The sequence below is a fragment of the Lissotriton helveticus genome, chromosome 2_1, assembly GCF_964261635.1.
Source record: "Lissotriton helveticus chromosome 2_1, aLisHel1.1, whole genome shotgun sequence".
Classification (NCBI taxonomy): domain Eukaryota; kingdom Metazoa; phylum Chordata; class Amphibia; order Caudata; family Salamandridae; genus Lissotriton; species Lissotriton helveticus.
In genome coordinates this window covers 372,441,942-372,458,678 of record NC_136059.1, presented here as the reverse complement: position 1 = coordinate 372,458,678, position 16,737 = coordinate 372,441,942, and the positions used below count along the sequence as shown (strand labels likewise).

Sequence of the window (16,737 nt, the reverse complement as noted above, 5' to 3'; positions counted from 1 at the left end):
CGGTTTCTGTCAGGTAACTTTGCATCCAACAACTTACTAAGGCTAAAACAGGCTCTGCAAACACATATAATATTGACAGTCCTCCTGCAGCTGTTTTTACTGTTATTCATAACAGATAATAAAATACATTCAATATAGCCTTTGCACATACGTGCACATTCATGTTTGCCACCTAATTACACTCTACTAAATACCAGATAAATACATCCCACATACAACTACTATGCCACATAGCAACCATCCATACAAATACACTCTACGCCATGCCACATAATTCCCATCAGCATAATTTAACTCAAAATACCACACAGTTCCACGCCACACAATTCAGCTCCACACGTTTCCATTCTGCACCACATAATTCAACAACAAAACACATCATTCAAATCAACACACTTACACAACAAATGCATCCAATCCACACCTCAAAATTCAACGTCACACAATTCAACAGCTCACCACATAATTAAATTCCACTACATAACACAGAACCACTCAGCGCTACCCGAGCATCACTCAGCACCACCACAGCACCACTCAGCACTACCACAGCATCACTCAGCACCACCCCAGCATCACTCAGCACCACTCAGCACCACCCCAGCATCACTCAGCACCACCACAGCACCACTCAGCACCACCACAGCACCACTCAGCACTACCACAGCATCACTCAGCACCACGCCAGCATCACTCAGCACCACTCAGCACCACCCCAGCATCACTCAGCACCACCCCAGCATCACTCAGCGCCACCCCAGCATCACTCAGCACCACCACATTATCACTCAGCACCACCCCAGCACCACCACAGCACCACCACATTATCACTCAGCAGCACCACTCAGCACCACCACAGCACCACTCAGCACCACCACAGCATCACTCAGCACCACTCAGCACCGCCACAGAACCACTCAGCACCACCACAGCACCACTCAGCACCACCACAGCACCACTCAGCACCACCACAGCACTACTATGCATTTCCACAGCATCACTCAGCACCACTCAGCATCACCACAGCATCACTCAGCGCAACCCGAGGTTATAGGTGTCACATTTGCGAAAGTTATAACTATTGGCATTGTAAATAACAAAGCTATTAATTTAGCTATTTTCAAAACCAACACATAAATAAAAGAATTGTCATTTACAAGACCAATAGCTCAAACTTTCCTAATGCGAGATCTATTACATTGCAAATGCTTGTTCGTTAGTGGTAACCATTAATGTTTGCAGGCCCCATACCTTATCTAGGATTGAGTCCAATACAGGATTGAGGGTTATAAAATAGGAGGTGGGTAATTTTTCACTCTCTATGGTTTAGTGCCTGAAGAGGACGGCTTGGAAGATGCATGCAAATCACTGTCCGTCTTGTTACAATGAAAGGGATGCTTTGGTGAAGATAGGAAAGGAACAAAACTGGCCCAGTGAAGTGAATAAGAGGTCTCAAAAACCTGTTTTCACAAATTCTCTAGAAATGCTGTTGTAGTTATCCACAATAAGGCTCCATTGTTCATAGGATGTATACAGCAATCGTGACTGAGAAAGCGGTACAGGAGAGGCCACAAATTTGAATAAGCTTTGCGTCCGCGTTGGAACTCACATTTTATACATCTGCATCACCCACACTCTAGTCATTGCTTGTAAAGGGGTACTGCTTTACAGTCTATGCAGAGCATGCGTATCTACAGCAACACATGCTATAAACTGAAAATGTTACCCTGCATGCATCTGTTCATTACATGTAGAGCTGTAGATACACATGTGCCCACCCTCCTTCCTGAAAGCATGTGATCTGATCACACATTTCTTCCTTTACTTATTACTTTTTTTGCCATCTTCATGAACTCCACACTGTGTTTTCACGCGACTCGATACTACTCTCACCCACTGTGCGGAAAACAATCTAACATAGCGTTTGGTCCCATGCACGTTGCCAGGTAAATGTAAATGTAAATGTACAGGAATTTATATAGCGCAAATCACCAAGCGGTTTCTAAGCGCTTGCTTAGGGAACCCGTCCTGGTATTCCCCTGTGAGATAACCCCGGCAGGGTATCCTCAAGGTGAAAGCCAGGCATCCCGCCGCGAGGGGCCGTTGTGGAGATTAAGCAAGATATTGCCCAGAGTTGCAGAGTGTGAACCCGTGAATCGAGTAGGCACCGGAGCGAGAATTGTCGAGTCCATGGACATTTTAGGACTCAAGACCCTGCCGAGCAGGGAATTGAACCCTGGTCCCGGGCTGACTTCTGCTTCCAGGTCTGCCTCCTCTAACCAGTGAGCCACACTTCTCCAGGTAAGGAATGACTTACCCTACACCTTGTGACTCAAAAGACTTCTTCGAAGAAAAACAACTTGCAAACATCCAAGCCTAATAGTAGATGGCAGGAGTATGCAGAACATGCGTATCTACACACTACATACAGATGTTTACAAGGTGAGTAAAGTTTCCCTTTCCTTTTTAGTTTTTTGCTATTAAGACTGGGTCTAAACATGAAAGTAAGATTTGCTACACAACTACTGCTGTGCAAAAAATATGTTCTTTACCTTGTGACAGGACACAGAAGAAGCCCTTGTGACAAATCTGAGAGATTGCCAAGTCCTCAACCATAAGGAAAATCTACAATGGAATTGGAATCTTATAGGGACCATACTTAAGGTCAGATTTGAATCCTCGAATGTCTCAAAATATTTTTCCAGAAAAGTAGGCAGTTAAATAATTGTTAGATTTGCTTGTGACTGTTAAAATGCAAGTCTTTCATTGTAAAATGTATGTTAAATGTGAAATTGGTACCTCAGAGCTTAATATAGACACATATCTTTACATTATGAATAAATATGTTCCTCCAAATTGGATGGTTATATAATTTTGGGGAGAAACCTAAGAAGTGTGCATTCTTGGATTGTAATGTGACCTGTGAATCGGAAGAAATCTCTTGAGGGCTTCACATCTTTACATTTTTTCAGCTGACTACTAATAACATAAAGTCTTATTCCATTTTAATTCTATCCCCAAATTATGGGACGTGCCTGTCCTTGCTGATGATTCATGAAATACTTCTCATAGCTGAAAAACAAAGGGTGTGCTTCCTTTGCCATACTTATGAAAGTTTGATACATTTAACCTGTTTGGTACAAGCGTAACATCTTGCTTACTTTGTTGGTCTACTTGCAGCATGGTGGTAACCAGAGATAAGAAAGAAGAAAATCTCACCGATTCACGAATAAATAATTTTTAAGTTTGTAAAACACTGAATTACCTGAAGGTTTCCTGGTGTCCTAGAAAGTTATCAATTTAACCTTGATATTGATGGTAGATGATGGTAGAATTATTCTGCCATAGATCTCTGAAAATGATATGGACATGCTAAAACAGAATCTCTCCCACTATGCCATTCAGTCTGGAGCATCATTCTTCCACTTAGTCTGTCCTTCCTACAGTTAAACAAGAACAGGAAGTGCAACTCTTTCAGAAAATCCTCATCCAGCATTACAATTGATCTTTTTAGCTCCCACCACAATCTGGATCGTAAACCGAAGGACTATCTACCTCTTCCTCATTTCACTTGATTTACAAAATCTCAACTCTTTCTTAACTACATCCATATGCTCTGTTGGACCCTGCCCAGGTTTGTGTTGTATACAAAAAAATACACCCATTGTACAAAGTCTTATTAAACCTTTAATACCCATTTGGGGAAGGTGGTATTCTTCTCGGGCAGTGTTTGATTTCTAGTACTTGAGAGGAGAAAGATAGTCCAATTATCTTGCTAGAAAGGACTCTTGCTAGAAAGGTCAATTGTATTAAGTTTATGCATGTACTCTTGTCTGTTCACCTGGTATGTGTAACTCCAACCTAAGATAGCCAGACGTTCTAATGATGCATGTTTAAGCTGCAATCTATTGAATCGTTGTCCCATTCTTGTTTTTTTATTATTTTAGTGGCCTAATGTAAATCTAAAGAACTACAAAGATGAACAACTTCAGAGGTCAGTATTGAGACTTTTATTTGTGATCTTGCCACAAACATTGACAGGCATAATTAGAGGTGCCAGTACTCAAGTAAATTTCTCCTCCCAAATCAATTAAATGGATAAAATCTCTAACATGTTATGTTTGTATTTGTAATAGCCCTAACCTTCATTGCCATGCTTTCACAGTGCATTCTCTATGTGAGTGCCCTTTTGTTCAGATCTGGGAAGGTCAACCTGAAGGAACAAGTTTTTGATAGTGATAGTGTTTGCTTATATGTGTTTAATACTTTGTTTAGTGTCTGCTTTTCAAAGTTTTTTATGATTATTTAGTACGAGAGTACTGTAAGTTTAAGATGACTTCGTGCAAGAGTAAAATAAGTTTGATCTTGTAAAAACGTGTGTGGTGTTTTTATGAATGGTAGGGTTTACCAAAGGACTTTTTCATGTATTTTTGTCCTAGTAGCAGTCAGTTGTCCATTCCTTGGCTTTAGCATAGTTTATTCTGTATATGCATAATAAGTCTGATCTATTTGGTGAATTCTTTTCATGACCCTCCTGGACAATCCGAGATAACTGGGCGTCATGTGGGAGGTTAATTGCCTTTAAAACCTACATTCTGGGACTGCAATGTACTCCAGTTGAATGACCACGCACTCGTTTTCAAGCTCTTGACTCTTTCAAAGCTTTATTGTGTGATGTTTGCTTGATGGTAGTGTTATTTTTATGCTTTTTTTTATCTGTAAATGCCAGCAGCATTTGTAAAGCGCACAGCTACCTCCAACAGAGGTGTCCTGGCACTGGGGGCCGTCGGGAAGATTAAACAAGCTATTGCCCAGAGTCACATGGTGCTGGGCTAACCTGCCGCTGGAGCCGGGAATCGAACCATGAACCCTGTGGTCTGGAGTCAGGCACCTTGGCTGTTGCGCCACACCTTTTCCGCTGTTTCAAAGTTTATATTGCTGTGGTTCATGACACTGTTGTTGATTTGGGCTCACTTCACAAATGATACAGCTTTGCAGCTCTTTTTGGTGCATGAAGGTTAGCTGTTCTATCTGAAGTGTGCTAGGTGGCTATTTGTAGCTGTGATTGAAACAATGGTATGCGATGGTGGTGTGTGTTGACAAAGGGAGACTAAATGCCCTTTGGGTGTGGTCACCTGTGGTCACAAGCCACCGAAGCACCTCTTCACTGAGGAACAAGGAAGAAAGATATGAGATGACGAAGAATCATGCTGAAGTGGCTGTTTATTCGTTAAATCACAAGTATATCAGAAAATGCATATATCATTCCATTAAACTAAAGCTAACACCATTAAAAGCCTGACTTCACTCCGTCAGGAATGGAACACATGATTATATTTATAATGCACAGGACTCTAGAAGACAGGCTGTAATTAAGATCTGTTAAAAGGCATAATTGAACTCAATAAGAGATTCAAAGATACTGAACACATTTTATGAAAATCTAGTGCCTAGAGGCAAATCTTTCTAAAGAGAACTAGCCATGCAAGGTTAACATTTCAAGCGACTGTAAATGCAAGGAATTAGGTGTGGATGAAACGTACCGAGAATAATCAGATTGAAAAAGGCAAAATAGGTTATCTAGATTGGGATGTACCACCTAAGAAATAGGCTTTGAAGTCCCAAATCAGATAAACGGCCGGCCGGAGAACCCACGCATGTGTTGGACACAGCAGCAGAGTTCTGGGGTCTAGGTGGTGTGTCCGGCCTATTATACCTGTGAAATGCGGAATAGCTTGACTGCACTGACGTACTTTCTGGTGCAGGTGGCTGACCGCATGTCCTAGGACACGGAAATGGTCAGGTGGTTGAGCGGGTGGTTAGCCATGCTTGACCGCAAAATATGAACAAAGAACATCTTGTCGCGTACATATCTCTAAAAATATATATGAGAGCGGAACTTAAAACAGGTGCTACTCTTGCAAGATACGGCTGTGGTTTCATTTAGGCAAGTTTGAAATATTTCAAAACAATAATGAAGCAACGGTCCAAGATGTACCAACTTGTACCAGCTGGTCCTGTGTACGTGTGTATTGGTCTTGCAATTGTGGAAAATTACTGTACTTGTGGTTACTCAAGCTACCTCGATGTGTTCAGCGCAACGGAAATGCACGTTTAAATAATCATTAGGGCCTAGTGGATTTTATTATCAAAAAATGGTAACATGAGGCGGTGGCCTTTGACCTAGGCCTATGTGCAGGGGGTTCAAGGAATCCGTGGGCTGTCATTTACTGATTGTGTATGGTGAAAAATGGTCACTTTAGCATATTTTCAGATTTTCTCTAGCAGAGCCTATATGAGACCTTCATTCTATTAAGGTCGATCAAAATGCTTTGTTGGGAGATCAGATGGTAAAACGTGATCCTGCATCAGTGTAGCATGCTGTTGGATATCTGATGCAAGTTCCTATGAAGTATTTCGGAGGTGTGTTGGTTTCACATTTTAAGGGCTATATATAACATACTTTTCTGATACAGATTTCTAATTGCGATTCCTCACCTTTTAAATATTCCCCAGGCACCAGACTGGATCTGGAAACTTTTCAGCAGTACCTCTGCACGCCAGTAGATGGCGCTGTGCGACTCTGCACAGATGCTGTTTCGCTCCTTAAATGACACGCCACTCCTGCACAGTGAAGTCTGTTATCTTCCATGGGATCCTCATCAATAGTCATAAGCACTAAATGCACAGGTGCAGGGACCCCGGAAATAATAAAATATATATGAAAACCATATATATATATATTCACAGAAAAAAACATAGGTTTCAGGCCTTATATAGTTAGGAATTAGCATTTAAAAAAACCTTTGAAATTCACTGAAAAAACCATAGGTTTCAGGAGTTATATAGTTAGGAATTAGTTTGTAAAAAATCTTTGAACTTCACTCAAAAAACTATACGTTTTAGTGGTGTTATAGTTAGCTGGACATTTTACTCATACAAAACCAATGAAATTGCTCCTATATAGTTAGTTGTACTAACTATATTTCGCGCACCCGCAATCCACTGCTGATGATGTCACATATTAGATCATTCATGACATGGTCAGTGACATCACTGATGACATCTCAAATGACATCACTGATGACGTCACTGATGACATTATCCAGTGAATGTGGTTTGCTTCGTTATTTAAATATGCATTATATATATAGCAATTTACATTGAAGAATGAGTGGATATATATAAATAAATATTTGGATGGAGGATTTAGTAGCAGTGTAATTGACTGTTTACTTGACCAATTTATAATGTCTCACTAAATATAGTGGATAGTGACTAAACTGTGTGAATATCTGTATCACTTTGTCAGTTGTTGTGTAAACTGATTCTACAGTTGGTTACTAGCTATGTGAAAGTCTATATTAGTTATTGATTAGTTAACTGAGTATTTGTTTGGGAGTGTGAAAGTGTGTGTGGTTCGGTGGGGGGGGGTGTGTGACTGTCCAAAGATGTGTGAATAGTTGATTCAGTAGATATATGAAGTTAAAACTACATGTTCTAACAGTTTGGGTGAGGGAATCTCTTTATGGGTGTGGTGATGACCAAATATATTTCTCAAAGGTACAGGTCCAACAAACTAGAAAAATAAAAGGCAGTGTATGTGTCAGTTGTATATAAATAAGTATACATAAGACACAATGATTGTGTGAGTGACTGTATGGATAACTGTGTACTTGTAATAATGATTTTATAATTCACTAAGTATGACTTACTATCTAAATGAATAGAAGAAGTGGTGTTTGTATAAGTGTTTTGCTAAGTAAATATGAAGTATGATCCATTGTTTGCATAAGTGAGTAGGATGACTTCATATGTGAATAGGATGCGTGCTGTTGTTTAATGTCAATATAGATGTATAAGTATTTTTGATAGTGTTCTATTGTTCATTGACAGCATGTATGAGTGAATCCATAGGTAAGTGATTAGATGTGTGTATACATCTATGAATCACTGAGTGGATTTTTAGATACTTCTATTGCTGTGACAATGGATTTAAATATGATACTCTGTATTTTACAAACAGTGATGAAAAATTGTAATAGTGTATGAAAAGGTGTATGTGATTGTCACGTGGATGATGTCATCAGTGATGTCATCAGTGATGTCATTTGAGATGTCATCAGTGATGTCACTGACCATGTCATGAATGATCCAATATGTGACATCATCAGCAGTGGATCGCGGGTGCGCGAAATATAGTTAGTACAACTAACTATATAGGAGCAATTTCATTGGTTTTCTATGAGTAAAATGTCCAGCCAACTATAACACCACTAAAACTTCTAGTTTTTTGAGTGAATTTCAAAGGTTTTTTTAAAAACTAATTCCTAACTATATAACTCCTGAAACCTATGGCTTTTTCAGTGAATTTCAAAGGTTTTTTTAAATGCTAATTCCTAACTATATAAGGCCTGAAACCTATGGTTTTTTCAGTGAATTTCAAAGGTTTTTTAAATGCTGATTCCTAACTATATAAGGCCTGAAACCTATGGTTTTTTCAGTGAATTTCAAAGGTTTTTTAAATGCTAATTCCTAACTATATAAGGCCTGAAACCTATGGTTTTTTCAGTGAATTTCAAAGGTTTTTTAAATGGTAATTCCTAACTATATAAGGCCTGAAACCTATGGTTTTTTCAGTGTTTTTTTTTTAAATTGATTGGTTAACTGGCTTATTAAGTGTATCTTAGTGTATACATATATTAGCGAGTAATGTTTAAATATTTAAATATATGCATGAGTGATGTAATATGTGACGTCATCAGCAGTGCATTGCAGACTTGCAAGTTATAGTGAGTCCAACTAACTATAACGTGGGAATTTCAATGGTTTTATGCGAGTAAAATTTCCAGCTAACTATAACTGGTGTAAAACCTATGGTTTTTCAGTGAATTTCAAAGGTTTTTTAAATGCTAATTCCTAACTATAACTGGGGTGAAACCTATGGTTTTTTCAGTGAATTTCAATGGTTTTTTAATAGCAAATCTCTATAGGTATGAAAAGTAATAATTTTTATAACGAATTTTAAATTGTGTAAATGTATTTTTTTTTTATTGTTTGCCCTCGTACGCGCCCCGGAGCGCTCCCGGGGCGCGAACCGGGGAGCGTCCCGAGAGCACTATTCCCGCAAACGAAAACAACATCATGACGTTTCGCGTAGTCGCGTAATGCGTCATATGACGCACTGCGTAAGCGCACCCGGAATCACGCGATCGCATACGATCGCGCAACGTCATGACGCGCTTACGCGACACGCCCCGGGGCGCGCAGCGTAAGCGCATCGGGTCATGTGATCTGAAAATAACACTTTTCATTGGTGCAGATCAGTTTTGGTTTCCAAATGATGAAAGCTTGGATCATGTGACTTGAAAATAACACTTTTCATAGGTCCAGAACACTTTTCTTTCCCAAATGATGAAAACCCCACCTTTTTTCCTCACTCTGACTTTCATCTTTGTGAGAGGAAGACCTGTTTCTGCTTGTTCAGTCATGGCATCTGTAGTAGCTGCAGCTAGTGGACCCCCACCACCACCACAACCACCTAGGAAGGAAGGACCACCTGCACAGTTCCTTCCAAACCCAGAGGAAGAGGAAGAAGAAGAGGAAGAGGAGGTAGAGCCGAGGCAGTTCTTGCGTGAAGAGCCCCGGCAATCCCACCACATAGACAATTTTATATGGCAATTTTTTTCTTACCCTCGAGAGCAAAAAAAGGTCAATGCCCGGTACGTGACATGCCTCATTTGCAATGCAGTTCTGTCCCGAGGCACAGACAAAAAGTATAGTTTTGGAAACTATACTATGCACCGCCACATGCAGAGGTGGCATCCAATCAATTATAGCGTTGCTGAGGTGCGTCACCTCCAGGATAACCCACCAACTCCTGTGACCAGTACATCGTCACAGGAAACTCTATCGGGACCAGAGGCGAGGGAGACGGTCCCAACTATTCAAAAGAATTTTGTGCACCTGAAGCTAGTGTGCATTTATTGTGGTGCACTAATTTCTTATGGGGAGAGGAGTATCACTTTAATTAATAGAGCATTTGAAAACCACAAGTGCTCAAAACACCCCAAGAAGTAATTTTTTTTTTGCTCCTATTGAGCCCTTTCTAATGCCTGTTTTTCGTTGTTCCGCCCAAAAACCCCCCCAAAAAATATAAAATTGTTCAAAAAATACAACAAAAAAAAAATGTTCAGAAAAATAAAAAAAAATATAAAACAAAAACAATAAAAAAAAGTTCTTTTCAGAACTACCTCCCATTTATAAAAAATTACTAAAATGTTTAGCACTCTGGCAATCTCTTTTTTTTTTTATTCGCTTCCCGGTACGCTCCCCGGTGCGCGTACCAGGCGCTCCCCCTGCGAAAATCGAAAAAAAACTAAAACATTTTTTTTACCCGAGGGACCCTTTTATGGCCCCCACATCAAACCTAGAGGGTCAGGGGGGGTGTACCCTGCCCCCTTTTCATTATTTTCCCTTTTGTTTTTACAACCTCTTGTGTCTCGATCCTACCGAGACACAAGATGGCGGCCACTGCGAACTGTTTCGAATGTTTACAGACACCCGAGAGCCAATCAGCTTCCCGTGCGCAGGTCTCGTGGCGCGCCCGGAGCGCTCCCCGGTACGCGCACCGGGGGGCGCTTACATATATATACATTTTTTTGAACCTAAATTACTCAAAATCCTCTGGACCACATATCTTGAGACATAGCAAAGGCACATCGGGCTACCAGTCCCTACAATTTTGCCAAGTTTGGTGAAAATCCATTCAGCTGTTCGAGCTAAAAGTGCGACAGACCGCCCTATGGAAATTAACATGGGGAAAACATGTTTTGGGACCCCCCTTATATCTCTGCCCCCGCTTGACGAATCCCCCCCCCCAAACTTTCAGGGAAGGAGCGGAGCGCCGCGAGGCAAAGTTGCTGAAAAATTCAGGCTGATTTCTCAACCGGCGCCAAAGTTATTCCAAATAGAATGTTGCGATTTCCCTATGGAAATCGATCCTAACTATAACTACCTACTGGCGACCGCCAGTAGGTAATTAATATATATATATATATATATATATATATATATATATATATATACACGTTTTTCTCTTACCAATGCAGCTCCCATCTAGGAGGCTAAACAATGTAATAAACCCATGAAACTGCTTTTTCAAAATACATAATATAAATATAAAAACACGAGGGCAAGTAGCACTCTGTTTATAATGAGTACACTTCATGAAGAAAACTGCAACGAAAGCAGACATTGTTAGCCAACAGGCTGCATTGTAAACCAAGCAATAGCATAGAAAATGAAAGCATTTTAATACAAAACTGGCACCATGCCTTTAAGGCAGCCATGATCCCTAGCTGCCCATCATGCCTCAGGGGTGACAGGTCAGTTGTTATTTCTGTCTCCTTAGGACCCTAGATTCACAGCTTTTTCTTTTTATGGCTTTCTGTCAAAAAATATCTGATATTTTTGATGATTTTTTACTTTCACTCGTAGTCTTTTTACCTTAGAGTGAGAGTGAAACCTTTTTGAGTACCAGAGAAGGTTTATTTCTGTCAAAAATGCCTTCCTTATTTGATCCTCGCCATGCCTTTGGCAAGAAGAAGGCTAGGTCTGATACATACCCTGTGTGTATCCTCTGCCTCCCAGATTCTCACTCTTCTGCCAACTGTAATCATTGCAAGAAGTTGTCGAGAAGGACCATTAAAGACAGGGAGAGAATTCGACTTTATGGCCTCTCTGAAAGAGGAAGGTCTCCAGTGAGGCAGCAGAAAAAGAGAACTTGGTCGACGTTGAGAGTCAAGGTTCAGATCTGTTCTCCATCGGCGTCGGAATATACACCGAATCTGCCGATGGTGTAGAAATAGTCGTCGAAGACTAAGGTGGTGCCGGCCCATCCTTCTTCTAAGAAATCGACTCTCAACGTCGACGAAGGTAAAGGGCCTAACGTTGTCCACCAGGTGACGATCAACTTCGAGGAGCAAGTCTCCGTCGACGCTGGCTAGGCGATCGACGCTGAGACACATAACTCCATCGTCACCATCGTCAACGGCGATCGGCGTCGAGGCAAAGGTCTCCAATGTGGTCTGTCCAAAGATCTTCGACGTCGAGGCGCAAGACTCTTGTCGCCGACTTCGAGACAGAAGTCTCCGTCGAGGTCAGAGCAAAGAGCTTCGTCGTCGAGGCAGAAATCACCGTTGACGGCAGCACACCACCGGTCGACGTCGAGTCACCGGCCTTCAGAGTAGAGGCGGCTGACGTCAAAACACGGTACTCCGTTGGCGTCAAGTAGACGTTCGACGGCGAGAGGCCGGTCAGCTGTAAGATTGATTTCTCCGTCTAAGTGGAGAAAATCCACGTCGAGCCAGGCATCTCCGTCGACTGGTCAACGTCGAGAAGGCAGTCTGTTCAAAGATGTTTCTGATCAACATTGAGACACCAGACCAAAGAAACTTCACATCCGGTAAGCCTGTCCACATCACCGACGTCGAGAACAGGTTCTCCCAGCTCTCATAGAGGTTCAACGTCAAGATCTCCGGAGGTCGTGATCTCGACTTCCAGCAATCCAGTGTCCAGGGGACACCAAGATTCGTCGACCAGGCCTGCACAAGAAATTGAGAACTCTCATCCTCCTCCACATTCTCCTGAGGGGCGAGAAGGGCAAATATCGCCTTCCTTCCATCCATCTTTCACCAACATGGAACAGACCCTTGCATCACTGGGCCACAACTCCAGCCACAAGGGCACAGCATTACTCGAGCCCCCTTCATGGGTCTCTGTTGGCTCGACTGGTACAGGCGGTGGATCGAGAGCGTCCTCCATCAAGAGCCAGGGATCGCAGTCGCACCCCTGCGTGCTCTCACAGAGGTAGATCTAGATCCAGAAGCAGGAGGAGAAGGCAGAGATATATATACACACACACACGCACGCACGCGCACACACACACACACACACACACACACACACACACACACACACACACGCGCACGCACACACACGCACACACACGCACACACACGCACACACACGCACACACACGCACACACATGCACACACTCACACACACTCACACACACTCACACACACACTCACTCACTCCGGTGGATAACGTTAGCACTTTTAAAGACGTGCTTGGCAAAGGCGCGGTGAAACTAAACATCCCTATGCCGACTCAACAGAGTTCGTCCTGTGTTATCTTTGAGACTTTACACCAAAGGGAAGCATCTAGACCTCTGCTACTATTGGTACTGGGCCTCATAGAACGAGTTATGGACATTTTCCTCACGCCGGCGACACTCAAGACCGCGCTGGCTAGGATTTTGAAGAAATACCGTTCACTGGAAGAAGACACGCTTTTCCTTAAATCTGACCCCCACCGGATTCTGTGATAATCGCTGCAGCAAAACAGACTCATGCTATGGCTTCCTCCTCTACTGTTCCACCAGTTAAGGAGAGTAAGACACAGGATTCGTGGGGAAGGAAGGTATGTGGCACATCAGTCTCTATGATGATGGTATCGAGTGCATCAGCTCTCTTGGGCCTGTATGACAGGTCTCTGTGGGACTCCCTGCAAAGATTAACGGAAAAGTTACCACAAGAAGAATCGCCAGAACTTTGATGAGATCCTACATGAAGGCAGCTTGGTGGCTAACCACGTTATCAGCGCTACAGCTGATGGAGCTACTCTTTCGGCTCATGCCTGTGTGCATGGGATATGTGCTAGAAGAACCGCCTGGCTCCGTTTCACAGCGCTCAAACCAGAGGCACAGTCTCGGATCCTAAATCTTCCCTTCTCCGGCTCATCTTTGTTCCGGGCACACACGGATAAAGAAATGTCCCGGATGAAGACTGAGCTAGGCTCACTAAAGGCCGTGGGTCTAGAGAAGAAGAAAGAGTTCCGCAAATGATTCAGACATTACAATCGGCGATTCTCCCAACAGAGGGTTAAAACCCCTCATTGGCAGAAAAACCAGGATCAGCAGGTTCAACAAAGATCTCAATATCAAGATAGGCGTTCCTCCAGCGAAAGAGGAAAGCAGCGGCAGGCGAACACCTCCACCAAGACGCAGGCCAAACTATGAGTGCCCACTTCCCTCGTCACTGTCAAGGGGAGAGGAGTTGGCCTAACGGCTAAGGCGCTCGACCTCGGACCTGGGGATCTGGGTTCGAGTCTCGGTAACAACGCCAAAACCTCCTGTGATTCTGGGCAAATCACTTAATCTCCCCGTGCCTAAAAATGAAAGTGTGTGTCCTCATGTAAAATGTAACTTGTGCTATGTAAAGCGCTCTGATACCTGATTCGGTTCGGGTCTAGTTCGCGCTATATAAAACTCTACAAAAAAAAAACAACAAAAAAAACACTGTTCACTACTCCAGTGGGGGGGTGACGTATTGCAAATCATCTCGAAGAGTGGCGAGGTATCACAAAGGACCAGTGGGTGTTAGCTATGCTGCAGAATGGGTACTCTACGTTTTCAACGCCATCCTCCATCAATCCCTCCGGTTCCATCATCGTGTCACCAGATGAAAATATTGCAGAGCGAAGTTGCCACCCTTTTGCGAAAATCGAGAAGGTGCTATTATCTCAGAGAGGGAGTGGGGTCTACTCAAAATACTTCTTAGTAAAGAAGAAGGGTTGAAAAGCAGAATACAGACCCATTCCGGATTTGCAAACACTCAACAAATCAATCAGGAAGGAGAAGTTTTGCATGTTGGCTCTCCATCAAATATATCCACATCTCAGTCAGGGAGATTGGATGTGTTCGCTGGATCTACAAGATGCATACTTTCCCTTTCCGGTCAGTCGACATCATAGACAGTACCTGAGATTCCTGGTGGGATCTTCTCACTACCAGTTCAAAGTACTACCCTTCGGGTTGAAGTCAGCTCCCACAGTGTTAATGAAGTACATGGCAGTGGTTGCACTATGCCGCAGAGGCATCTTCGTGTAGCCTTCTCTGGACGACTGGCTGTTGAAGGGTCCCTCACCCCACAGTGTGAGGAGTAATTTCCTGCATGCCTAGAGCTTTGTCACCGGCTGGGCCTTCATGTTAACTTCGATAAATCGACTCCACCACCCACTCAGAAAATCCATTATCTAGGAGCTCTGGTAGACTCTGAGGTAGGAAAAGTGTTTCCTTCGGATGAGAGACAGTTTTCCATCATACAGAAAATCAAACTTGTTCTGGATAACAGAACGCTGTTGGTTCGTCAGATTGCCTCCCTGTTAGAGTCGATGGCATCCTGCATCCTACTGGTCCCCAATGCCAGGCTGCAAATGTGTCCTCTTCAGCATGATCTGGAGCACAAGTGGGACCAGCAACAGCTCGCTGGGATGACAAAATAAGTCTCTCAAAAGCAGCAAGAGAATACATCCCATGGTGGATGAAGAAGGAGAATATGCAAGTAGGGATACCTTTTCATAAAGCATCTCCCTCTCAAACACTGATCACGGTTGCTTCCCTCCAGGGCTGGGGACCCCACATGGGGTCTTTCCAGACACAAGTTCAATGGTCATCAAAAGAACGGTCATATCACATAAACTGCTGGAGCTGAGGGCAGTTAACCTGGCCCTCAAGGCTTTCCTCCCTTTGATTCAGGCAAGTTCAATGTTAGTACAGACGGACAATACCCCCACCATGTACTACCTGAACAAACAGGGGGGAACTCGCTCACGCACACTGTCTCTGGAAGCTCAAGCTCTCTGGCATTGGCTCCTGGCATGGAACCTATCAATCACAGCGGTACACCTGCCGGGAGAATAGAACACGAGAGCGGATGCTCCCAGTCGACACTTAGAAGACAGACAAGACTGGGTTCTCAACAACGAGGTTGTCGAAGCCATCTTCCAGGCTTGGGGTTGTCCCAGCATCGATCTCTTTGCGGACAATGAAAATACAAGATGCCGAGACTTCGCCTCAAGGTTCTACCGGCCAGGGTCGAAAGGGAATGCCCTTTTGATAGACTGGTCAGGGGCATATGTGTACGCCTTTCCACCCCTTCCTCTCATCCTGAAGGTGGTGACCAAGCTGTCTCATTCGCACACGAGAATGATCCCAATTGTACCGGACAGGAGGCTGCCGTGCAGACTGGACCTGCTGTCCAAGATGAACAGGAGGATTCATCACCCCAGCCTTCCCTCACTGAACTTGGCAGCATGGCTCCTGAGGTCCTCTATTATGGCCATTTAGGACTGTCACAAGACGGCATGTCCATTTTAAAAGAAGCAAGAAGGCCTTCTCACCCTTCTTTCTTTCAGTTACAATTTGCAAAAGACTTCTTACAGGGTCTGAAAAAGGTCTACCCTCCCTTCCGGCCTCCTTCACCACCCTGGGAGCTTAACCTGGTGCTATCAAAGTTGATGGGTCCACCTTTTGAACCTATCCACAAAGCAACCTTGCAACACCTCGCTTGGAAGGCTGCTTTCTTGGTAGCGATCACGTCAGCTCGCAGTGTGAGCGAAATTCAGGCCCTCTGCTCTAAGGAACCCTATACTGTTTTCCATCTTAATAGGGTCGTATTGAGGACTCATCCCTCTATCCTCCCGAAGGTGGTGTCAGATTTCCATGTGAATCAGACCATCTCTCTGCCCACCTTTTTGTCTAATCCCTCCACTTCGGCTGAGAGGGCTTTACACTCTCTGGACCTAAAAAGAGTGTTCGAGGCATATGAGCTGCAGAAACTACACTTTTGCATTAGATCGCCACCTGGTGTTGGGCTCGGATGATTGCATGT

General features: G+C 43.3%; 1 protein-coding gene across 3 annotated transcripts in view; it reads left to right on the top strand.

The window, feature by feature from the left end:
• The window catches only part of RICTOR (RPTOR independent companion of MTOR complex 2), a 1,600,666-nt gene that overhangs the window by 456,880 nt on the left and 1,127,049 nt on the right, over positions 1–16,737 (top strand). For all 3 annotated transcript variants that reach the window (XM_078674985.1, XM_078674984.1, XM_078674983.1), the window contains exons 18-19: positions 2,563–2,664; positions 3,948–3,994. In XM_078674985.1, the coding sequence (XP_078531111.1) occupies positions 2,563–2,664; positions 3,948–3,994 (149 nt within the window). The remainder of the gene's footprint in view (positions 1–2,562; positions 2,665–3,947; positions 3,995–16,737) is intronic.